The sequence below is a fragment of the Oryx dammah genome, unplaced genomic scaffold, assembly GCF_014754425.2.
Source record: "Oryx dammah isolate SB20612 unplaced genomic scaffold, SCBI_Odam_1.1 HiC_scaffold_28, whole genome shotgun sequence".
NCBI lineage: Eukaryota > Metazoa > Chordata > Mammalia > Artiodactyla > Bovidae > Oryx > Oryx dammah.
Window position 1 is genome coordinate 107,611,063 of NW_024070212.1, and position 27,312 is coordinate 107,638,374.

The window sequence follows — 27,312 nt, forward strand, 5'->3', positions numbered from 1 at the left end:
TACAATGGTAGATGCAGCTGAAAATGATGGTGAGACTATGCACTGATCTGGAAAGATCCAGGGATCCTTGAAGGAATGGCTGATGCCAGGTACAGAGGAAGAAATATAGGTTGAATCTGGAACATTCTGCTGTGCCAAAAAGCAAGAAAGCTATCAAAGACAATGAATTACCAACACAACAATGCACTTTTCCATATAGGAATTCCGTCTAATGCAAAAGGAATATCAGAATAAGAAAAATTTCTAATTGGTAATCCACACTGAAATAAATGATTCAGGTGACAATGGTCAATGAATGGAATATCAGTAACTGAAAGACTGATTCGGAAATATACAATGGAGAGCTCTGGCATACTGATCTCTGAAGATACTGATCAATCTTAGTTATCACTGAAGTTGGGTCTACTATATACTGGGCGCCTCCTGACACAATACACGGTGGAGCACTTATGAATCAGAAGTGAATCCAGCTTCCAGGACTACCTTCCATTTCCAGGGAATATAGGAGATAAAGGAACAAGGGAATGACACTACAAGAAAACAAAAGATGAATCCAGATTTGGGGATATTCTAGAGGAAAAGTGAAAGTTTCTGCAACAGGTCCCTGACATAAAATAGGAAAAAAACCAAAACAAGAGAAAAGGAAATGGGACTACTACATTTTTAAAAGGCAAAGTAGCTAAATGTGATGTGTGGACTTTGCTTGGATCCTGATTTGAACCAACTAACTACAGAAAGATAACCTTTGAGACTATCAGGGAAATCTATGGACAGGGAATTAGAAGTTACAAAAAAATGATCAAATTTTCTTAGATATGATGGTGGCACTGTGACTGTGTAGGAAAACATCCATATTTTCAGAGGTGCATACTGTAGTAGGGACAAAATAACATGCTGTATGGGATTTGATTTAAAATTACTACAGTAGAGGAAGAAATGTATATAGTTTAAGCAAAGGTAGAAAAATATGGGCAATCTGAATAATGGATACACAGATAGCAGTTTATCATACTATTCTCTCTACTTCTAATATGCGCTTAAAAATAATCTTTAAAAAAAAACCCTAAAAATGAGAATGCAACTAGCACAACATTAAACCTCAGTGGCGGCATAACCTACAGGTCACCAAGACCGGCAGTCTTCTTCTCCTCCTTTAAAACATGTATTTCATAATGAAACACTGACTTATCTAGTTAAGGACAAAAATGAGTTACAGTAAATAGCTCAGGTGATCATGCCACGGCTTTTATATTTGTTTTCATTTGTTTACTTCATGTTTAATAGCATTCCAGGAGAAGTTCTGTATAAATGTTTTCTAAATGAAATGTAATAAAAAAAATAAAGGTTTTTTTTAATATATGTTTGTCTTAATGTATGTCCAAATATTAATTCAAGACACCAGTACGTATAATTATATATAAAATGTATACACACACACACACAGAGGTCATATAGAAATCAACTACCCAACACAGAATATGGTTTAAATTCCCTTACCATCAATATTAAGCATCATTTTCCACATGGCAGGCCGAACAGACTGATGAAATCCAAACCAAACTTCCCTGCCCCCTCCCAGAGGGTGGTCGTATCCTTCTGGAGCTGAGAAAAAGGAACGCCCCACAGGTGTATATCTACAAGAATTAAAATGGTATATTCAATCTTTTCCTTTCCATTTAATATTTAAATCTGAAGAACAGGTAAGTCTAGAGTACATAATCTTAACTTATCATAGTAAAATGCCAATCATTATGAATATACGAAACTAAAAGTTTTCCAAATTTGTGAAAGCAAAAAGCAGCTATTCAAAATGAAAAAAAAATCCCTCACTGAAATTCTCTATACTTAAAATTAACATTAGTTTGAGTAAGGCTTAATTTTATTTAAAAAGTTTAAAAAAATAGTTCTTACCTTAAAAAATGCTACAGAATAAACAATCACTAACCAAAAAACTACTTTGATAAATGTGTTTGTAAGACAGTATTTTTCAACTTTGGCCACACTGTGCAGCATGTGGGATCTTAATTTCCCTGACCTGGGATTGAACCCATGTCCCCTGAATTGAAAGCGCAGAGTCTGACTGGACTGCCAAGAAGTCTCAAGACAATATTTTTCTTTAAAAAGACACACTGATCCTTTACATATACACAAAGATACATATATACATGTGTGAGATGCTAATATGATTAAAAGAGTAATAATTTCAACATAATATGATACTATCATAAAAATAATGAAATCACCTTTAAGACAAGGTGATTTAACTAAAATACTAAAACTGAAGATGTATCAGTTACTCAAGATGGATAGCTCCTAAGAAAAAGGGTTAGACTTTTTTTTTCTGAAAAATATCCAACAGAATAGCTAAGTAATGATGTACACTTACTTTCTTAAGTCAGAAAATTTTAGGTAACTTACTTCTGTCATTGAATTGGTATGGATGCTATTCCTCAACTGAGATAATCAAAATATACAACATCTGAAGGTTAGCCCAGGAAAGACTGCAAGACCTACTCTTCATGAGACAGCTTTCCTACTTAAGATCTAAAAAGGAAAAAAAAAAAAGCCAGAAGCACCCACTTCATGGAGGGTAGATGTCGTAGCACCACGTCAACGGCATGGACAGGGTTAGTGCTGATTGGCTTGTCTAATTCCAGCGGTTCGGGCAAGGTCCGTCCTGTCAGTACTTCATGGAGTAGGTGCCAACTCACCCGAGAGACAAATTTGATTGACACTTTGAAAGGTCGGTCTTTTCCACCTTCTCCAGGTAAAGTAACATCTAAATCCACCTGTTGATGGGAAAAGAGTCAACTGGTAAAAGTTTAAAAAAATAAATACAATTGTCTTTAAGTTTAAATATTCAAGAGAAAAGAAGACAAATACAAAAAAATAACCAATCTCAATGTCAAATCAATAGACTAAAATGTCAGTAAGTCATTTGTGCTAGCACTCTTTGTCACTGAAAAACATGGAAATGACTTAAATGCCCATTTAGGCACTATAAAAAAAAAGGATGAGGAAGACCGGTTGGAACTGCTATGGAATAATTTCTAAGCAATATTGTTAAAAAAGCAAGTATTATTTTTGCAAAAAGAAACAGCAAGCATGAATCAGAAACAAGAAAAAGCAGCTAACTTTCAAAGGATAGGAAGGAAAAGACTGGAAGAAATAAGTGAGAGATTAACAATTCTGAGCATATTTTCCAGGGTAGTTTTGATTTTTGGAAGCATGTTAAATTAAGTCCTACAACAACAACAACAACAAAAAGACAAAGATGGAGGGGAAAAGCTAAAACTGAATAGATACAAAATCAAACGAAACCAAATGCAATTCAAACAAATAACAGCCAGATTGAAAGAATATTAAAAAAAAAACACTAATGCAAAACTTCTGAACATAATAAAATATGTTGACTACACTTTCAGTTAGAGGTGTGGGAGAGGGATGCATACAAAATAAAACCTTAAATTCCCACTATCAGATTTGTTTTCTATAGTGACTGCTGCTGCTAAGTTGCTTCAGTTGTGTCCGACTCTGTGCGACCCCACAGACGGCAGCCCACCAGGCTCCCTCGTCCCTGAGATTCTCCAGGCAAGAACACTGGAGTGTGTTGCCATTTCCTTCTCCAGTGCATGAAAGTGAAAAGTGAAAGTGAAGTTGCTCAGTCTTGTCTGACTCTTAGTGACCCCATGGACTGCAGCCCACCAGGCTCCTCCGTCCATGGGATTTTCCAGGCAAGAGTACTGGAGCGGGGTGCCATTGGCTTCTCTTCTATAGTGACATCATGTAGTAATTCAGAAACTATTTTATATGTACTGTATGACTGAATAGACACATAAAAGTGGTGATATTTTGTGCAGTCAGGGGTTTAAAGGAAAAGAAAGTTACAAATATGCAACATAGGGAGCAAAGGAAGAATCCAGTGGGGATAGACTAGAACTAGTAGAATCAGTCTGAACTCAGCAATGAGCACATCCAGTAACAAGACTTTGGTTTCTAAATTGTATTCCTCAACTAAAAGAAACCAGTGTACCTTGAGATATGGCTAGTTGCAGGACTATCAGAGGGAAAACATAAGATGAACCTGGAATATCTTGGGTCCAAAAATAAGAAAGTACTCAAGAAACAAAAGCTGTATCATGACAAAAGCACACAAATTTAAGCGGGGTCCTGCAGGCCAAATCTGGGACAATTTGGGCAAATAAATAAGGATAAATAAACAGAAGAGAAGAAAATGTGCTCCCTTACAGTAGAATACCAATTATTAATGTAGAAGGAATGACAGAATTAGAAAAATAACCATTGTTATATAATAATAATCCTTCCAAGCAAGAATCATCAGTTAATAAAAGTCTAATGAGAATCAGGGTTCTTAAAAGTATCTCCTTTATTAACTATCTTTGCAAGTTTAAAGATAATCAAAAGAAACAAGCTTTGAGCATTTCAAGCACTTTCTGTAAGTGCTTAAAAGTATCTCCCTTTCTTAAAACTTTGGTGCAAAGAATAAAATCAATATAGTGGAAAAACAACCTATGGAATATGAGAAAATATTTTAAAACATATATCCCATAGGAATACATAAAGAATTCCTAAGACTCAACAACAACAAAACCAAATAACCCAATTAAAAAATGGACAAAGGAGTTGAATATACATTTCTCCAAAGAAGATACAGAAAAGGCCCATAAGCATAGGAAAAGGTGTTCTTCATTAGTTATTCAGTTCAGTTCAGTTCAGTCGCTCAGTAGTCATTAGGTAAATTCAAATCAAAACCATAATGAGATATTACCTCACACTCATTAGAATGACAACTATCAAAAACTGATAAACAAACAAAAGTTGGCAAAGGTGTGAAGTATTTGGAACCCTTGTACACTGTTGATGGAAACGTAAAATGGTACAGTTTTTATGACATTATGCTAAGTAAAAGAAGCCAGAGACAAAGGACAAATACTGTATGTCTCCACTTATATGAGGTCCCTAGAGTAAAGGACAGAGAAGGCAATGGCACCCCACTCCAGCACTCTTGCCTGGAAAATCCCATGGATGGAGGAGCCTGGTGGGCTGCAGTCCATGGGGTCACTAAGAGTCGGACATGACTGAGCAACTTCACTTTCACTTTTCACTTTCATGCACTGGAGAAGGAAATGGCAACCCACTCCAGTGTTCTTGCCTGGAGAATCCCAGGGATGGGGGAGCCTCTTGGGCTGCCATCTATGGGGTCGCACAGAGTCGGACACAACTGAAGCGACTTAGCAGCAGAGTAAAGGAGATCAGCCCTGGGTGTTCTTTGGAGGGAATGATGCTAAAGCTGAAGCTCCAGTACTTTGGCCACCTCATGCGAAGAGATGACTTATTGGAATAAAGACTCTGATGCTGAGAGGGATTGGGCGCAGGAGGAGAAGGGGATGACAGAGGATGAGATGGCTGGATGGCATCACTGACTCGATGGACGTGAGTTTGAGTGAACTCCGGGAGTTGGTGATGGACAGAGAGGCCTGGCATGCTGCGATTCATGGGGTCTCAAAGAGTCGGACACGACTGAGCGACTGAACTGAACTGAACTGAGAGTAAACTCACATTCAAATGGGAAAGCAACCAAATGTCCATCAACAGATGAATGGATAAGTAAAATTGTGGTATATACATACAATGGAATACAATTCAGCCTTAAAAAGGAGGAAATTCTGACACAATAACATGGATGAACCCTGATAATATTACGCTAAGTGAAATAAACCAATCACAAAACACAAAATACTGTATGATTCCACTTAAGTGAGGTACTGAGAGAGGTCAAATTCATAAAGCCAGTAAGTAGAATGATGGTTGCCAGTGAATGAGGGAGGGAAAATGGATAGTTAAGTGTCTCATGGGTACAGAGTTTCAGTTTTATAAGATGGAGATTTACGCTGGCAATGGTTGTGAAGGTACTTTGCCATTGAACCATATCTTAAAATTTATTGCTCAGATGATAATGTTATTTGTGTGTGCATGCGTGCTAAGTCGCTTCAGTTGTGTCCAACTCTGCGATCCCATGGACTGTTGCCCACCAGATTCCTCTGTCCATGGGATTCTCCAGGCAAGAATACTGGAGTGGGTTGCCATGCCCTCCTCCAGGGGATCTTCCGACCCAGGGATCAAACCCGCACCTCCTGCAGCCCCTGCACTGCGGGTAGATTCTTTACCACTGAGCCACGAGGGAAACCCAATGTTATGTATGGTCAAAGTTCAGTCGCTCAGTCGTGTCCGACTCTTTGAAACCCCATGAATCGCAGCACGCCAGGCCTCCCTGTCCATCACCAACTCCTGGAGTTCACCCAAACTCATGTCCATCGAGTCAGTGATGCCATCCAGCCATCTCATCCTCTGTTGTCCCCTTCTCCTGCCCCAATCCCTCCCAGCATCAGAGTCTTTTCCAATGAGTCAACTCTTCGCATGAGGTGGCCAAAGTATTGCAGTTTCAGCTTTAGCATCAGTCCTTCCAATGAACACCCAGGACTGATCTCCTTTAGGATGGACTGGTTGGATCTCCTTGCAGTCCAAGGGACCCTCAAGAGTATTCTCCAACACCACAGTTCAAAAGCATCAATTCTTCAGTGCTCAGCTTTCTTCACAGTCCAACTCTCGCATCCATACATGACCACAGGAAAAACCATAGCCTTGACGAGATGGACCTCTGTTGGCAAAGTAATGTCTCTGCTTTTCAATATGCTATCTAGGTTGGTCATAACTTTTCTTCCAAGGAGTAAGCGTCTTTTAATTTTATGGCTACAATCACCATCTGCAGTGATTTTGGAGCCCCAAAAAATAAAGTCTGACACTGTTTCCACTGTTTTCCCATCTATTTCTCATGAAGTGATGGGGCCAGATGCCATGATCTCAGTTTTCTGAATGTTGAGCTTTAAGCCAACTTTTTCACTCTCCTCTTTCACTTTCATCAACAGGCTTTTTAGTTCCTCTTCACTTTCTGCCAGAAGGGTGGTGTCATCTGCCTATTTGAGGTTACTGATATTTCTCCTGGCAATCTTGATTCCAGCTTGTGTTTCTTCCAGCCCAGCATTTCTCATGATGTACTCTGCATGTAAGTTAAATAAGCAGGGTGACAATATACAGCCTTGACATACTCCTTTTCCTATTTGGAACCAGTCTGTTGTTCCATGTCCAGTTCTAACTGTTGCTTCCTGACCTGCATATAGGTTTCTCAAGAGGCAGGTCAGGTGCTCTGATATTCCCATCTCTTTCAGAATTTTCCACAGTTTATTGTGACCCACACAGTCAAAGGCTTTGGCATAGTCAATAAAGCAGAAATAGATGTTTTTCTAGAACTCTCTTGCTTTTTCGATGATCCAGCGGATGTTGGGAATTTGATCTCTGGTTCCTCTGCATTTTCTAAAACCAGCTTGAACATATACTTTACCACAATTATAAAAAAAAAAAAAAAAAAACTCTATTCACCACATAAGAAAGAAGAATAACTTGAAAGGAGAAACCAACTTTACCAAGTGATCAAAGTTAACCTCACCATTAGTGAAACAAATACGTATTATGTGCCTCCTGATATGATACACTATAAGGAAAGAACACTTACGCAATTTTCCTGCCCAAAAACCTCAATCAGAATCTAATCAAGAAGAAGTTCCAGAAAAACACAGAGGGACATCCTACAAAATAACTTGGCTGTAATCTTCAACCATGCTAATTTCATAAAAGAAAAAAAAAAGGCTGGAAAATTTTCCAGAACAAAGAAGACATGACATTTAAATACATTCAGGTATGGCAGAAACCAACACAACACTGTGATTGTCCTTCAATTAAAAATAAATAAGTTAAGAAAAAAGTAAATACATTCAGGAACGTGGATTGGATTCTGTACTAAAGGGAAAAAAAATGCTAAAGGACATCACTGGAACAAATGACAAAACTGGACTAAGGGCAGATCAGACAAAAATACCGACATAAAATGTAGGGAAGTTGGTAACTGTACTATGGTTTTTATCCTTGTTCTTAGGAAAAACACACTAAAGGGTATAATGTACGAAACCTACTGTTGAATGGTTCAAGAAGAAATAAGTATGTATTTGTATCTTTATATACAGCTGTCTCTATAGACACAAAGAGAGCAAAAGAAAAAAAGAGAATGATAAAACAAACGGTAAACTTTAAGAATGCTAATGAATCTGGGTATACATGAGTTCTCTGCATGAATCTTACAACTTTAAGTTTGAAATTATTTAAAAATAACATGTTAATTCTGATAAATGATACATATAGACCATAATAAAATGGTCATAAATGCATTTAAAAGACACTGCAAATGTATAGTTTTTTGATAAAGGAATGCATCTTAGCATCTTACCCCTGTAGTTGCCACAGGAAGTGGATTGGCTGTGTAAAGGCTTCTTTTTCCATCATAAACTGGTCTACGGTCCCCAAATATAGTCACTTTAAAATGCTGAACCATTGAGTCAACCACCTCCCTAAAAAAGGGGAAAAATGCATTCATATAATCCTCTGCATGATGAAATACAAAAATCTTAACTAAAGTAGTTTCTTACACTATTTAAAGCTGTAACAAAATTCTAAAAGATCATTATATATGACAAAGATTTTCCCTTCTGGATTATAGTTTAGGATACCAGAAAGACTGATTTCTGGAAATGATTCCAGTGAATCACTTAATTATTCTGGGACACAGTTGACCTGCAAAATATTATCCTTATAGATGATCTAAAATCCCTTTCACCATCTAAGCACTAACTGACTTATTTATCAAAGAATATGGTGCTCTTTCCTTTGCGCTCTATCCTTATAGATGATCTAAAATCCCTTTCACCATCTAAGCACTAACTGACATATTTATCAAAGAATATGGTGCTCTTTCCTTTGTGCTCAAACAGCACCTAGTACATATATCTATTAGAACACTTACTTCATTGTAGTATTAGTATTATATACTTCACTTCTACTAGACTGTGAGATTTTAAGAGCAAAAAACACACCTGTACTCTGTACCCCTCCATCCCATTCCAATGGTATGTAGCCAATAAAAAGGTTTTGAAACCTCTATTTTTTACCCAGCAAATATTTTTATCCTATATACTTACATGCAAAGATACTTTAAAAGTTTCTCTTTTAGACATTAAAAAAAATTGCAGATTATAGAGAGAATAACACCAAATATCCACAAATCAATACTTATTTTTATACACACATAATCTGTAAAAGCAGCAGAAAAATATCTAGAAGGGTATGTACCACACAGATACAATGGTTAGTTACCTCTGGAGAAAGAAGTGAAGAAAAGAATGATTTTTTATTTTGTTTATATAATCTAAATATATTACAATGACAGTATACTCACATAGTACTAAATATAATTTATAGTACATTTAAAAGAATGAGAAAAAAAATTTCAATTCTAGCCCAGTCAAGTAGAAGAGAAAGAAGAAAGAAGCATTTTCTGGAACAAAATTAAGCTGATTTGACACCCAGGGAAACTTTCCAAACGCTCAATGTTTCTATTTCCCTCAACTTTCAATTTTATTTTGCAAGTATTTCTTGCACCACTCTTTTACTTTCTATTCCAATTACCGCCAATGTAAAACCTCATGTCCTACTACCTGGATTATTTTAATTTTTAGGCCTTTAATTTTTTCTTCTCCGGCCCAACTTTTATACCACTGCCACATGAGCCTCCAAACCTCACTTTTACTCTCCAGATACAAAAGGTTAAGTTAATCATGCTCCTCGGTTCATTGCCACATTATCATTCATCCATTAAGACCCCTAACTGACTCTTTTCCTTCCATATCCATTTCCCTATTCCCATTCTTCCCAATAAATTATTTTCTCTAATATGTTTGATGAACATCCTTCTGTCTGTATACATTCCAACTTTACCCTCTGCATAAGGTTTTTAAAATCTATTTACATTGCTGTGGGACACAGCAATTGTTTCTGATTGATGCTCTTGAGGGTTCCTTGGACTGCAAGGACATCCAACCAGTCCATCCTAAAGAAAAGCAGTCCTGAATATTCATTAGAAGGACTGATGCTGAAGCTGAAACTCCAATACTCTGGCCACCTGATGCGAAGACTGACTCATTTGAAAAGACCCTGATGCTGGGAAAGATTGAAGGCAGGAGGAGAAGGGGACAACAGAGGATAAAATGGTTGGATGGCATCACCGACTCGATGGACATGAGTTTGAGTAAGCTCTGAGAGTTGGTGATGGACAGGCGTGCTGCAGTCCAAGCGGGTCACAAAGTCGGACATGACTGAGCGACTGAACTGAACTGAACTCTACATGTTGTCTATCTGGTCTCCCAGTGATACAGGCTCAGTATCTTTAACAGTCAGCCACCAAGGCAATGCTGCAAGGCATTATCTCCTTCTATGTCCCTTTATGAACTTGTGAGGATAATCTCTGGCTATATACACTGAGGAACAGAGCTGCTAGGTCCAAGTGAATTTTATCAACTAAATGATGAAGAATTGCCAAACTGCTCTTCAGAATGCCTGCACTAAACCATCCTCCTGGAGGGTCCTATTTCCCTACTTCTGTGGACTCCCTGTTTATTTCCTCTGCTCATTTTCTATTGGGGTGCCAGTCTTCTCATTGAACTGAAGGAGTTTCTTTGTTATTCTAATATTATTTCATTAACAGGTTTAGTTGTTGCAAATATCCAAATGTTCTCTGCCTATTAACAATGTCCATGTATTTACTGAACTGAAACGTTAATGCTGTATCATCAAATGAATCGATTTCTTCAATTTATGGTTTCATTTTTTAAGGTTTTAAGAAATACTTTGCTAATATTAAGTCACAAAGGTGCATTATGCTTTATTAATTTTATTTATCTTATGTTGGTCACTAATCCATCTTAGGTTCTTCTTTATAAATAGTATTATGTAAGAACTCAATTTTATTTTTCTCCATATGGTGGATCAGTTTTCCCACACTGTCTACTAAACAGTCTATACTTAACTGATCAGTTTTTAAGAACAGTTTATAGAACTGAGTTTTCTATGTTGTCCCAGTGGTCTACTTGTCTGTTCCTGGACCAGAATTGTACGATTCCATGATTACTGGGTGTTTTATTAAATTATAATGTGGGGCAGGGCAAGTTCCTTTTCTCTAAGTTAACTTGGATATTCATGGAAACATTTATCAAAATAAATCTGTAAAGTTCTCCCCACACCCAAACTATTAATACAATAAGCAAAAGAAACATATCTAGTGCCCTACATATAATAAGTAATCAAAAAATATCTGTTGGTTAAGAAACTCTCAAATGATACAAACACAAGAAAGGCTAGTATGCCAAAAACAAATTAGTAATGTTAAAAGCTACAGACAAATTGCAACAATAAACTAAATAAATGAAAATGAAATATAACGGTAACTGTAAAGTCAAAACACTTATGTTTGAAAAGTTCAATGGCAATAAAAATAAATGAAAGGATCTGAACTTATCCACTGCTTTCATGCAAAAGGGCTTTGTGCTCTGTTTAGTCACTCAGTTGTGTCTGACTTTTTGTGACCCCATGGACTGTAGCCCGCCAGGCTCCTCTGTCCATGGGATTCTCCAGGCAAGAATACTGGAGTTTGTTGCCATGCCCTCCTCCAGGAGGTGTTTCCAATCCAGGGATAGAACCAAGGTATCCTGCACTGTATGCAGATTTTTTACCATCTGAGCCACCAGGGAAGCTTTAGATGACTATAACCCCAAAATGAACTAATATTGTGATGTAGTTTCTTCAAAATTAAAGAACTCAGGTTGCATATATTTAAATAGCCAGTATAAGGCAGGTAACGTTCCCACCATCTATTACACAGGTCATTTCAAATTCTGGAGTACTCTGTTCAATTTGGAAAAAACTTAAGACCCTAACAGATGAAACACAAGCAGAAGAAGATAATTCTGACCGAACCTCATATAATATAAATAAAAATAAATCAAAGTAAAGACTCTTAGTCTGGAAATAGGAAGGAGTCAAAGGAAATTAGAGAAGTCTTCACTTATTTTGACAGACTGTCATGTGAAAACCTGAGTATCTTCCTTGTATGGGAGGACAGAAATCAGACAAATAGTTGGAAAATATAAGGAGCAGTATTTTGCAACAAAAATTTCCAACATTTTCTAACCACCAGAGTTATTCACAAGTGGTTTACACTATCTCATAAAGTACCTGAGTTCACGCTTGCTAGAACTGTTCAAGGAGCAGTTGCGTAAGGGAAGATACCAACTAGAAGATCGAAATGAACAATGTCTACAATCCCCTCTAACAGTAAAATTTAATTAAGAGAATATCAAATATGAAATTGCAGATTTTATCATAATATAAAATACAGAGACTCCTTTATGAGTAATTACACCAAAAACTGATTTGAACTCAAGACTTCAGAGTCTTTACAGAATGGTATTAGAATTACAGACACATTGAGCAATTTTAACTTTAACCTCTCACTAATACAATGTAATTAAATGATGTATTTGATTTTTAATGGAATTTTATTATTCAAGTTAACAAACTGACAAATCCAGGGACTGCAACTTTTCGCTTTTTATCTCAAATGATACAGTGGTAAAGGGTAGTTTATCAGAATGTCCATCAGGAAGGGATGTAAAGCTAGAGGAAAAGCTCTCCAAAATACTAATTTATCTAGTCATCTAGTCAGCTAGAGCAGCAAACATACTCACTGAATTATGAAGAAAGTCTGAACTGAGAAATCGCCAATTTGAAAAATCTTTATAATATGAGGTAACATAACTACTGGAGAAAAAATAAGCAGACAAGAGGTTTTCGTCTCATTCTGCCACTAAATTGTTAGGAAATTTACTTGGCCTCTCTAAATTTAGTTCCTTTATCAATAAAACTGAGGTAATAGTCTTGGACTGTTACAGGGATGATGTGCGGTATCAGTGAAAGTACCTCGGGGGAAAAAAGTAAATATGAATGGTATTATTTTTATATAAAAATTTAAGCATAATTATCTCAAAAAAGTGCTTCAAGAATTATACTGATGTACTGAACTCTTCCAAACAACTAACGGATACATTATAATGTACCAGCATCAAATACTGTAAATAATACAAAGAATGAATGCTGGTAATTAACAGAAACTGTGAATGGAATTTTCTCCATAGTGTAGTTGGGGAGCATTAGCCTTTTATTATAACAATGTGGGGGGGGTCTTTTGTTCAAATGTAGAAATTTCAGAACAAATTTTAAGTGTGTATTGTTAAGCCAGCTTCTTAGCTTACAATAAGAAGTAAAGCTACAATAACCAAAATACATAAAATATTTTAACTTCTAAAAAAGCATGCAGGAAAGAAAATCTAAATAACTGGGAGTAAAAACTTCTCACCACTTCTCAGTGGCTTCCTTTTACTAATAACCTTAGTCTGAAGAAGGAAGAATTCTTGCAAAGAATAATATGATGCATTTCTGAGGAACCTCGGGATACAATTTTTAAATTCTGAAGAATATCTGGCAATCACTACAAAAAACGGAACCTACCTGAGTACATTAGGTCTTACAAAGGGCTACAGCCTACCTTCCCACTCTTACCTCAACCACCACTTCCTACATTCTGGTACCAAGTCTTTTGATTCCATCATGCTCTGGTGCACAGACTGTAAAGTAAAATTTAATATTGGTTTCAGTAAGTTCCACTTTATCACCTGACTCATACAACAGAAAAATGGTAGGAGAGGGAAATTTTAACATAAAAAGGAGGAGAGGAAATTATTTTCCTTTCCTGTTAATTGTTACTATAAACTCACAGACACCCATCTTCATTCATCTCATTTTTAAGTACCTCTTAATTTTCTACTCCCTAAAGGTAGAATGGGAAATATTACATTAGTCTTTAGGAGAAGGCATGAAATAATATATTCCTCTAAAGTGACTTTTCACCTTAATTTAGTATTCCCAGCTAATAAATTAATCTGTGACTATAGCACAGAGAGAATAAAGGAAGATGGCTAAAGTATGTGCTGTGTTGAGTCACTCAGTCGTGTCCGACTTTGTGACCCCATGGACTGTAGCCCCAGGCTCCTCTGTCCATGAGGACTCTACAGGCAAGAATACTGGAGAAGGTATAACAATACTGCTAAGATATAACAAGATGCTAAAATCACCCAGTGGTTTATAAAACACAATGAAAACACCTGATAGCCTCTCCTAGTATCCCCTTCCAACTTCTAATTTAACTTCATACCTCTGTGCTAAGTAGCAGAGAGGGTAGCCAATAAATACTTTTGCGTCAAGATAAAGTTTAAAGATACAGAGTAGAGTTATACTTTAGATCAAATTTTTAATATTTTACAAAATTCATAGTACATCAGAGCATTTCACCATAAACTATCTTTACTGCCAGTTCACATGGGTGTGAATTCTTTCATAACCTTATATAACCACAATAGTTAATCTAGTAAACACTTCTAGTATTCATAAATGACTGACAGACTAGATTGAGTAATAGATTTTAAACTCAAGGTGGCTTAACTAACAATTCTCCTCTAGAACACTCTCCTTCAGACCACCATTGACTTCTTCAGACACAGCCTCTTTTCAGTCTCTATATTCCTGGCTTCTTTGAGCATCTCAACTGTGATCTATCCTTGAAAATCATGATGCTCGACTGACTTTCTCTGAAACACCTTCTACTTTGTCCTGCTTTTCCTACCTTTCCAATTTCCTAAGTGTCTTCATTGACAAACCTGAGTCTTATCCTAGGAATCTATTCTCAGTCTTCTTATCTTGACTCTATGCACTCTCCCTAGCTTTTAACTACCACCTCTTCCCTGGTGGCTCAGTGGTAAAGAATCTGCCTGCAGTGCAGGAGATGTGAGTTTGATCCCTGGGTTGGGACGATCCCCTGGAGAAGGAAATGGCAAGCCACTGTAGTATTCTCACCTGAGAAATCCCATGGACAGAGGAACCTAGTTGGCTATAATCCATGGGGTCGCAAAAAGTTGGACACAAATTAGTGACTAAACAGCTGCAGCAGCAGCATAAAATATTAAACAGATCAGCAAAGAGGAAAGCACAGGGAATTATAACCATTATCTTTTAATAAACTATAATGACATATAATTGCAAAAAATACTGACTCACTAAGCTATACACCTGAAACTAATGTTATAAATCAACTATACTTCAAATTTAAAAAAGCAAGTACTAGAGGTGCTAGGGGGTATGCTGGAGTATGAGAAAAAATCGTTAGAAGTATTTATACTTAATTTTCATCTAACAATTACTAATCAAGATGGACTAATATTCACAAACAGAGATTGACACTGGTGCCCTCAGTCAACATGAGATGGTCAGGTGTAACAGCACATGTAGGGAAATCCCAGGAAATCCTAAAGAAATCCTAAGGGAATAATGGGATTTCTGTAATATGAGTTAACAGTGAAACTCTCACTCATTCATGCATTTTCAGCAAGCTGTAACTTTTTTCTGTTCAAGTGTGTAGCACATATTCTATCAGGTTTCTGGTACAGAAATCAGAACATTTCAAATTACTATAGTCTTAGTTTATTTCAAATATTGTTTTCCACCTTTAATTTTCTCATAGTTACACAAAGTTAGAATAGTAGTATAATTTTTAATAATTAAAAATTAATTTCTGTGTATAAATAAATATATTTATTTATTGCTGAATGAGTGTGTGAAGTCACTCAATCGTGGCTGACTCTTTGCGACCCCATGGACCGTTGCCCACCAGGCTCCTCTATCCATGGGAATATGGCTCTCTACACTTTCTGAATTCACAAGCCTTAGGCAACCCACTCCAGTGTTCTTGCCTGGAGAATCCCAGGGACGGGGGAGCCTGGTGGGCTACCGTCTATGGGGTCACACAGAGTTGGACACAACTGAAGCGACTTAGCAGCAGCAACAGCAGCAGCAGCATGGATTTAAGATCCTTTATAACCTATTCCCTGGCCAACTTTTCAAACTATATCTACTCTATTTATATTGGCCAATTTCTGTTACATAAACATGTCATACCTTTACTCATGTTCTCTATACGGAATATTCTTTTCCCTGCTCCACCAGGTAACTATTCAGCTCAGATAGCTGTCATCTACTCTATCTACCTCCATAACCAAAATTGGGAATCAGTACTCCACACATCTCACAGAACTTGTCACTCTACACAGACTATAAAATCCTTGGCAGGAATCATGTCTTATTTATCTTGTTATCCCCAAAGCTTAGCACAGTGCCTGACACAAAACAGACGCATAATAAATTCAACAGTTAAGAAAACAAAGGGAAGATTTAAAAAACGATCTTTAAGTTTTAAAAGTTACTGTAGGATTTAGAATTATAGTTCTAGTCAGATCCATAAATGTTGAAATCTAGTACCAATAGCATTCTTAGTTGGTACAGTAATATAGCACATTCAGATAACTGCTTTAAATTAACTCAGTCTAAGAAAAAAAAAGGAGCAGGCTAGAAGTAAACAATCAAGGCACATCCTACAATGGAATACTATACAGCTGTTATTGTAATTTAAATCTACTCAAATGGATAGATGTTAAAAATAAACCCTACCTACTAGTCCCTATGTTTAGACATATCTGTATTTACAACAGTATCTTTGAAAAATACCTTTGAATTTCAAATATATTGTAGGAATATCACCCAAAAGATTAGTGAGTAATTTATTTAGATGCTACTTACAAGTGACTAACAACTAACAAGGCAAATAAAACTTGCCTTTTAAAAATGATATATTTTGCATGGTATAGTTTCTCAAGACAGCTGAACATGCAAAACTAAACCATTTAATTTTCACTGGCAGTGTTTTTTTTGGGGTATGTCTTCTAAATCATTTTAATCAGAAGTATACCCCTCAAAACACACCAAAAGAACAGCTGACAAAAGAAAAAATAACTAGACTTCATCAAAATAAAAAATGTGTTTCAAAGAAAGTGAAAATGCAAAAGGAATACAGCCAATATTTTATATAATAACTTTATATGGAATATAATCTATTAAATGTCAAATCATTATGTAGTACATCTGAAACTAATATAGTATTGTAAATCAACTATATCTCAATTGCAAGAAAAAAGAAAAAAATTTAAAAGGAAGTAAAAAAGGCAAGATGCACAAAAGGAGAAACTTTTGCAAATCATCTTATCTAATAAGGTATAAAGAATTCCTACAACTTAGTAACAAAATAGGCAAATGATTTAATTTAAAAATGGGCAAAAGATTTGGACAAACATTTCTCTAAAAATACACAAATAGCCAATAAGTACACAAAAAGATGCCCAACATCATTAGCCATCAGGGAAATGTAAATCAAAGTAACAACGTGATACTACTCAACACTTACTAAGATAGCTAGTGAAAAAGACAGATAACAAATGTTAATGAGGATGTAGAGAAATTGGAATCACCACACACTGCTATCAGGAATGTAAAATGATGCATCCACTTTGGAAGATTCTGGCAGTTCCTCAAAAGATTAAACACTGAGTTACTACTTGATTCCACTCTTGGGTATACCCTCAAGAGAAATGAAAGCATGAATGTAAACAGCAACATAAATCTTAAGAGCCAAAAAGTGCAAACAACTCACACGTCCACCAACAAGTGAACAGAAACACAAAATATCCATACAATGGAATCTTATTAAGTAACAAAAAGTAATGAAATACTAATAGATACTACAACATTAAGGGACTTCCCTGGTGACTCAGACTCTGCCTGCAATGCAGGTAGACAAGGATCCAGTCCCTGGGTTAGGAAGATCCCCGGAGAAGGAAGTGGCTACCCCACTCCAGTATTCTTGTCTGGAGAATCCCATGGACAGAGGAGACTAAGGGACTACAGTCTGTGGGGTTGCATAGAGTCAGACACGACTGGGCGACTCACACTTTCACTTCTTTCTGTTACAAATTATGTGAAAACGTGAAATGAAAGAGGTTGGTCACACAAAAGGCCACATACTGTACGATTCCATTTATATTGAAATGTCCAGAAAAGGCAAATCTACAGAGCCAGAGAGTAGGCTAGTGTTGGGCAGGGATGCAGGGAGGGAGGGATGCAGGGAGGGAGGAAATGGGGAGTGGCTGCCAATGAGTACAAGATTTCTTTGGCAGAGGAGAAAATGTTCTAAAGTATGACTGGGGTGATGGTTGTACACTATCACTGTAAACATACTAAATAACACTGAATTGTACATTTTAAATGAGTGAACTGTGTACTGTGTGAATTGTATATCAATAAAGTTGCTATTTAAAAAAAAGAATGTCCCTTTCTTGGAACACTACCCTAGTAATAACACTGTCAATAATATTCCTAATAACAAAAGAGAGTTTCTTCAAACACTGACTTGCGATGATTTCTACGTAAAAGCCAAAATCTTTTCAATATAGATTTATTTTTTCCTTCTAAAATTCAACCATCAGAATTATATTACATCCGCATGCGATATGCACAAATATTCAGCACTATGTCATTAATCGTAATAGAATAGTAATGGGTAAAGAATCCGCCTGCAATGCAGCAGACACAGGAGACGCAGGTTCAATTCCTGGGTCAGGAAGATCCTGTAGAGAAGGAAATGGCAACCCATTCCAGGATTCCTGCCTGAAAAATCTCATGGACAGATGAGACTGACAGGCTACAGTCCAAAGGGTGGCAAAGAGTCACAACTGACACGACTGAGTGAGTAAGCACAATCATCCTAATATAATGACTGTAAGATAATGTTTAATTTATGAAAGAAAATTAAATCAAAAATTTGATCACTCTATTACCATTTCAAGATTCCTTCAAATCTTTATACAAGTAGATCTTGCCTTTATAATCATGCTGCATATACAATTTTCACATCTATTTCACTATTTAACAACTTTGAATAAGTACATTAACAGCCTACTGAGGATTTACCCTGATATATATTTAGTAGTCGGACAAATGAGCATAAAAATCTCAAGTTACAGATTTTACACTCTAGGTCATAATACTTCTAAAAATTAACTTTTAGTTATTAAAACCATTCACTTGTAAAAAAGCACCTAGAAACATCTGAAACCTGATTTTAACTAATGATGATTTTAAAATCAAAACATTAAATAGGGAAAAAAAGAAACACATAGATACACTCCTGAAAAGAAGTGAGGAAAGGACGAAAAAAGCAACAGAAGGAAAATCTAAGGTAGAAAAACTGACTCACAAGATGATTCACAAGCATTTCCTGCATATTTTGTCCAAGAAAACTCTTCTGACTAAAGTGGAAACTTGCTTGGCTGCAATACATCACTCTACTAGTATGATTAATGTCACAGTTCCAAATATTTGAGCATGTGGCATATGGACAAGAGAAACCTCATATGTGTTGATTTAAATACTGCTATATTTTGGCTCATAACTATTTAGTTAATATTGAAAAGGCGTTGTAAAGTTCTATTGAGTTTCTTCTAACTTTTGGAATTCTAGTTTTTGAAGTGTAAGAACTGAACCAATTTAGGAAGCCCATCAACAGTTTTAAATGACTAGTTGTAATACTGCAAAAAGTGAAGGCAAGAACTATTCTTCTGCAGAAAACAAAAGGAATAAGTTTCATGGATGCTGACATAAAATTAAGTCAATGTTATTAACAAAGTATAAAGTTAGTTAATGCCAATTTTAGAGTCCCAAAGAAATCCTCTACCTCCTGTCAAAACTCAAATAAAAGGTACATGATTAAAAAATTTCCATTTGGAAACATCTTAAATTACAGATCCTTTACTTCTACTGACAACATAAGAAGACAAAGCAACATAAAGATGAAATGCAATTAGGGATGTCAACAGGGCCATAAGTTAAAACCAGAATGTACCACACTAATTTATTATATATATGTTCCTCTCAAATTTAACCAACATGTTGAAACTCTGTGGTACACAGCTTCATATACACACAGATAACGTGTGATTATTCCTTTACCAAAAAAAGGTAAGAAAAGGAACAAATCTAATATAAATAATTTTGGTCTTTTTTACCCAACATCACTGCTACTGCCTCAGTCTCTTATGAGAGACTCATCTGAAATACTAAAAAAAAACCACCTTAACTGACACAGCTCTAAGTCCCAAGCCTCCAACTCCTATCATTCCCTCAATTCCAACCCATTTTGTCTTCAAGTGATTTTGTTGCTCTAACACTGTTGTTGTTGTTCAGTCACATAGTCACATATCATGTCCAACTCTTTGCTACCCCATGGACTGCAGCATGCCAGGCCTCTCTGTCCCTCACCATCTCCTGAAGTTTGCCCAAATTCACATCCATTGCATTGGTGATGCCATCCAGCTATCTCATCCTGTGATGCCCTCTTGTCCTTCTGCCCTTAATCTTTCCCAGCATCAGGGACTTTTCCAATGAGTCAGCTGTTTGCATCAAATGATTAAAATACTGGAGTTTCAGCTACAGCATCAGTCCTTCCGATGAGTATTCAGGGTTGATCTCCTTTAAGATTGATTGGTTTGATCTCCTTGCTGTCCAAGGGACTCTCAGGAGTCTTCTCCAGTACCACAGTTTGAAGGTGCTCTGCCTTCTTTATGGTCCAACTCTCACAACCGTATGTGACCACCGGGAAGACTACAGCCTTGACTATACGGACCTCTGTCGGTAGAATAATGTCTCTGCTTTGCAACACACTGGCTAGGTTTGTCATAGCTTTCCTGCCAAGAAGCAATCACCTTCTGATTTCATGGCTGCAGTCACCATCCACAGTGATTTCAGAGCCCAGGACGAGGAAATCTGTCACTGCTTCCACCTTTTCCCCTTCTATTTGCCATGAAGTGACAGGGCCGGATGCTGTCATCTTGGTTTTTTTATTTAGTTTTAAGCCGGCTCTTTCACTTTCCTCCTTTACCTTCATCAAGACGCTCTTTAGTTCCTCATAGCTTGCTGCCATTAGAGTGGTATCATCCAAATATCTAAGGCTGCCAATGTTTCTCCCGCTATCTTGATTCCAGCTTGGATGAGCTCATCCAGCCGGGCATTCTTCATGATGTGCATGGTGTACATGTTAAACAAACAGGGTGGCAGCAGACAACCCTGTCCGTACAGGGTTCTAACTGTTGCTTCTTGACCCACAAACAGATTTCTCAGGAGACAGGTAAGATGGTCTGGTATTTCCACCTCTTTAAGAGCGTTCCACAGTTTATTATGATCCACACAGTCAAAGTCTTTGGCAGAGTCAATGAAACAGAGGCAAATTTTTTTGGAATTCCCTAGCTTTCTCCATAATCCAACAAATGTTGGCAATTTGATCTCTGTTTCTAATGTTTTCATTATATAATTTTCCTATTCAATAAATAACATATAAGAATTCTCCACTATATATTGCTAAAGTTTAGGACAATTCTTTCAGGCAGGGCAAGCTGGAGAGGTGATAAGAAGAAATTCAGCTAAGAAATATCTGCCTTAGACATTCTATCAGTTAAGAGATTTCTTTAGATTAATAAATGCCTTTAAAAAACGTAAACATCTACCAGAAAGGTAAGGATTATCCTTTGTTCAAATTTACACATTAACACCCTAGTTTTGAGAAACAAGAAAAAGAGAATTTGAGAGTGCAGCATGAGATGGGTGATCCCTGTAAGCACAAAGACAGACAAAAGAAAAGGATACTATGATAAAGACTAACCTGCATATTCTAGGAGAGGACAGGGCACTGAACATCCCTATCTAGGCATACGAAGCCCTCTGTAACGTACAGTTCTCTTTCCTGTCTCTCACCATTACACTCATCCCCTCTTAGTTTTATAAGCATTTCGTTCATTTTATTTACTCTGTGCCAATCACTGAGCTAAGATCAAGGCTACACAGATGATGATAAAGAATATAACTTTTCATGAAGAGGTTATGCTGAGAGAAGAAGGTAGCAACAAGTATTGTACTAAAAATATTATAACAAAAGTGCATACCAATCAAGTACTACAAGGTCATAGTAGAATGAGCTGGCCTTTTGGCTGGAACCACCATCCTCCAGCATTTTTCCAAAATGACCAACACAAAGGGAGAGAGGAGGGGTACTCGCTGTGTGTTCTCTAGGCCTTCTAGGAAACATGGAGTTGCTCCTGTGGCCACATATATCATGCACATCAACAAGAGAGGTAGTATCATAGATACAAGGGGAGGGCACCATTCTTGACAAGGAATGCCCCGTGAACGTTACTGTGGCAAAACTGGAAGAGTCTACAGTGTCACTTAGCATGCTGTTGGCATCCGTGTAAACAAACAAGTTAAGGGCAAGGTTCTTGCCAAGAGAATTAATGTGAAAATGGAGCACATTAAGCAGTCTAAGAGCCAAGACAGCTTCCTGAAATGTGTAAAGGAAAATGATTAGAAAAAGAAGGGAGCCAAAAAGAAAAGTATTTGGGTTCAGCTGAAGCTCCAGCTTGCTCCACCTAGAGACGCACACTCTGTGAGAACCAGTGGGAAGGAACCTGAACTGCTGAGCCCATTCTCCATGAATTCATGTCACAACGGCTATAAAGAAAATAAAAGACCTCGACTGTATGTTTCTCCTGAGTAGAAGTGTTGTGTCCCTTTTCCCAAAGAAATATTTAAAGCACATTTTAACGATGTCCCAATTCAGTGGTTGATGTCTTTATTCTTCAAATCTAATGGGTTTTCTTCCTGAAAGATGTGAGGGAATTTGTTGTGCAATATACTCCATCGATTAATAAACTGCCAGTTATTATTTATTTTAAAAAGTGAACTACATCTGACTATGGAGTTCAAAAGGTTCATCTTGAAAAATAATAGAAGTTTGCCAGATAGATAAAGGCAGAGAAGGCATTCCAGGTAGGAGTTGCAGAATATGAAAAAAGATGAAGGTTAGAGCCAAACTAAGAAGGGTATACTATACTAAACTTGGGATGCTATTCTGTAGGCAATAGGCAGCTGAACACATTTAAAAGTAGGGGAGTGAAATAATCAGATTTCTTACTTAAAAAGATAACTATGCCAAAAGTGTAGATATGTAAGGAGAACAGAGAGAGAAAGAGATGTTAGGGCAGACAAGGTCATCACAATAGTCAAGGCAACAAATAAGGGTCTGAAACCAAGGTGGCAGTAATACGGATAGAGGGGGCCAGATTAGGCAATAATTTCTGAAAAAGAAGCAAGAGGACATGATCACCAATAGGAGGAAAAGGAAGTTCTAGTTTGGGAATTTAGGTAGAGAAAAAGAATATAGCAACACGAGCAGAGTGTAGGGAGGAGGATTCAGAGAATAAGTTGTTTGAAGTCCTTGATAGATAGTAAGGTGTCAGTCCAAAGCTCAGCAAAGAGGTGGAGGCTACAGCAAGATTAGGTAATCATCCACTCATAGATGGCAAGCCCTGCAGTGACTGACTAGAACCTCCCCTCTAAGCCTGGCTTAGGTCAGTACACCTGGTTCTCCTCAACTGCCATACCTTTGTTGTTGTTCAGTTGCTAAGTCATGTCCGACTCTTTGCAACCCCATGGACTGCAGCACGCCAGGCTTCCCTGTCCTTCACTATCTCCTGGAGTTTGTATCTTTGTTACTGCTGCCTTATCTTAAAAAAAAAAAAAAAGTGCTTTCTTTACTACAGCTATCTGCAATTCTACCAACTCTTTAGATTAATTCAATTCCTTTCCTTCTTGCTTTAGAAATTAATTCTTAACAACTATCAAGTCAGGATTCCGGAGTTCTGGTCTCACATTTGCTACTAACAAGTCTACTAATAAGCCTCTCAACCTTTCTGGATTTCAGCTATAAAGAAGGTATCGGGGGAAAAAAAGGTATCAGATTAGTTGATACCTTAGGTTTCTCCACTTGTAATACTCTACAACTTGCCTCCTGACCTCAGAAAGAACTCCGTATTACATGTTAATTATAACACTCATATGATAGGGGTTTTCTGTTACATGTTATTACAAAGTTTCTTAGTACTAATTTATTTCATATTTCTCATGGATCTTATCTCACAGGAGGGGCCAAGAAGAGGGTGGTACAAATCGAGAGAGTAGCACTGACATATGTACACTACTGTGTGTAAAACAGACAGCTAGTGAAGCTGCTATACAGCCCAGGGAGCTCAGCTCAGCGCTCTGTGATGACCCGGAGGGAGTGGGAGGGAGGCCCAAGAGGGAGGGAGTATATGTATACTTACAGAAGATTCATGCTATTGTACAGCAGAAACTAACACAACATTGTAAAAACCAATTAAAAAACCTCATTTGTGGTGTACATCGTGTCATAAATTCCTTTCACATTTCCTGTATTACCTAAACCATATCCACATCCATAGTATTTGGAGGGAGTGAGAGACGCTTATTAGGAGCAGACTGAAAATCTTTATGTATCATATATACTTGTTCCTATATAAGAGTCAGGAACAGTTAGAGGAGTTGAGGATGGGAAGGCATAAAACCATGACAATCACCATCGTCTCAAAGGGAACATTACAGAAGGGCTAAATCAGGTCAAGGTGGGTGGGAAGAGAAAAGAAAGCACAGATAGATATTACCTAATTGCAAAAGAAAAAACGCTCAGTCTGATTTTAAGAGCGCGTAACAATGAGTTGGACCTTTTCTATTATCACAGAGAACACATATGAGGTTACTATAAGAGAAAAATTTCAGGACTATCTGTAGATTTCCCCCATTATCACACCTCTGAAATACAGTCAATTTCAAAGAAAATTACATGTGTTCTTGGTCCAACTGTTAGACATTAAACACTGCTATTTAGACATACAAGATAAACATAATTTCTAAAGCAAAGACAAAAACCAACAGCAAAAGATCTCTGTGACTTCTTGATTCTTACCTGTTCACTCTCCTAGGACACTTGTCTGGTTTAATATCTACCTCATAGAGGTAGACATCAATCTTTGGAATTTCAACTTGAAAACAGTTAGCCAGCAATTTAATGGGTTTGCCCATGGTGCCATAGCCAGGTCTTCTGGGCACCATGAGTAGGGGCTGGGCCCCAACGGGTCCTGCCAGGGAAGGGGAAAAAAAGAGAGACAGAAACACTGTTACAAGCTGCGTTTGATAATCTTGTCAACCAGAGCAGGTTAGAATTTTAAGTACGGCTGATAATGATTAAAGCCTAGTGCTAAAAAATGATGTCAATTCTAAGACCCCTTTCTTTCACTCCAATTTACTTTCTTCATTAAAACATACAGAGGAAAAAACAGGGTACCTCTGAAAAATTGTTTTCGAAGGGGTGGAAAACACAATCACACAAACCCAGGTAAGCATAAGCAAACCACAAATCCACAAACCACTCGGATCCAAAGAGTGTGTGACCAACAGCAGAGGTAATCTTATAGAAGGCTAAGAGCAAATGAACAAAATAAACAAACAAACAAAAAGAAGATCAACAAAGCACAAATCAATTACTTGAAAAGATAAATAAAGTGATAAATTCCAGACAACACAAACTTTTATAACATGAGAAAAAAGGTTGAAGTAACCAATATAAATGGAAAAAATGTATTACTACAAATACCAAAGACATTACAAACACTGTTAATAAATTTGAAAGTTTGATGAATTAGACAAAGTCCTAGAAAAATACAGTTTACTGGTACACAAAAGCAGATAAAATTTGAAAAATTGCTGATAAAATGTAAAATGGTACAGCTGCTTTAGAAAACAGTAGAGTGGTTCCTCAAAATATTAAAAGCAGAATTATCATATGATCCAATAGATCTATTATCTACTTCTGGGTATAAACCCAAAAGAACTGAAAGCGGGCTATTGATAATTATATACCTATGCTCATAGCAGTACTATTCACAATAAACAAAAGTGTGTGTTAGTCACTCAGTCATGTCCGACTCTTTGCGGGCCCATGGACTGTAGCCTGCCAGGCTCCTCTGTCCATGGGATTCACTAGGCAAGAATACTGGAGTTACCATTTCCTACTCCAAGGGATCTTCTTGGCTTGTTCTTCTTGAACCAGCCTCTCTTGCACTGGGAGGCAGGTTCTTAGCGCCACTAGGGAAGCCCCTAACCACTTGCTCTTTGTTACATAGTAATAGCCCTTAAATTCTATTTCCTGATCTATAAAACAGAAATAATACCTAATCTGCCTCTTTTTCATGAATCTTGCCAGGATCAAATCAGAATATAAACAATAGATAAAATTTACCAAGCTCTTACTACATCTTATAATAATTATTTTTATTTTTTAAACATTACTGAAGTATAGTTGATTTACAATGTTGTGTTTAATTTCTGCTTTATAGCAAGGTGACTCAGTTATACCTATATCTGTTTTCATATTCTTTTCCATTTTGGTTTATCACAGGATACTGAATACAGTTCCTTGTGCCATACCGTAGGACCTTGTTGTTTATCCATCCTACATATAATAGTTCCCATCTGCTACCAACTCCAGTCCTTCCTCCCTCCAACCTGCTTCTTCCTTGGCAACCACAAGTCTGTTCTTTATGTCTGTAAGTCTGTTTCTGTTTTCTAGACATGTTCATTTGTGTTGTATTTTAGATTCCACATATAAGTGATATCATATGGCATTTGTCTCTTTAAAAAAAAATTATTTATTTGGCTGTGCCTGGTCTTCACTGTAGCATGCAGGATTCTTTTAGTTGAGTTATGTGAACTCTCAGTTGCAGCATGTGGGATTCAGTTCCCTAACCAGGGATTAAACCCAAGTGATCTGCACTGGGAGAATGGAGTCTTAGCCATTGGATCACCAGGGAAGTCCCTGTCTTTTTCTGACTTATTTTGCTTAATATGATAATCTCTAGGTCCATCCATATTGCTGCAAATGGCATTATTTTGCTCTTTTTAATGGCTAAGTAATAACATAATATTATGTTACATATATGTAACATATCTTCTTTATCCATATATTTATACACACACACATATATATAATGGTTGAGTAATATTCCATGTATGAAGAAGTGAAGTGAAGTGAAAGTCACTCAGTTGTGTCCGACCCTTTGCGAACCCATGGGCTATACAGTCCATGGAATTCTCCAGGCCAGAATCCTGGAGTGGGTAGCCTTTCCCTTCTCCAGGGGGATCTTCCCAACCCAGGGATGGAACCAGGTCTCCTGCACCGCAGGTGGATTCTTTACCAGCTGACCACAAGGGAAGCCCTTATATGTAACTCACGTCTTCTTTATCCATTCATCTGCTGATGGACATTTAAGTTGTTTCCATGCCTTGGATACTGTAAACAGTGCCACTATGAATTAGGGGTTCATGTTATCTTTTTGAATTATACTTTTGTGTGGGTACTCGCCCAGGACTGGGATTGCTAGATTATATGATAAC

General features: G+C 37.1%; 1 protein-coding gene and 1 pseudogene across 3 annotated transcripts in view; one reads left to right on the forward strand and one right to left on the reverse strand.

Moving 5' to 3' along the window:
• AGO3 (argonaute RISC catalytic component 3) overlaps window positions 1–27,312 on the reverse strand; it is a 127,940-nt gene that overhangs the window by 76,452 nt on the left and 24,176 nt on the right. The window contains exons 2-6 of one of the 3 annotated variants that reach the window (XM_040231610.1): window positions 24,827–24,998; window positions 13,579–13,643; window positions 8,360–8,480; window positions 2,581–2,789; window positions 1,498–1,634 (exon numbers count right to left, since the gene is read on the reverse strand). In XM_040231610.1, coding sequence (XP_040087544.1) covers window positions 1,498–1,634; window positions 2,581–2,789; window positions 8,360–8,480; window positions 13,579–13,628 — 517 coding nt within the window. In that variant the 5' untranslated portion in view covers window positions 13,629–13,643; window positions 24,827–24,998. Of the gene's footprint in view, window positions 1–1,497; window positions 1,635–2,580; window positions 2,790–8,359; window positions 8,481–13,578; window positions 13,644–24,826; window positions 24,999–27,312 lie in introns of those variants that run through there. The other 2 variants (XM_040231609.1, XM_040231611.1) reach the window with 2 other exon arrangements.
• On the forward strand, window positions 22,025–22,561 carry LOC120855408 (annotated as a pseudogene).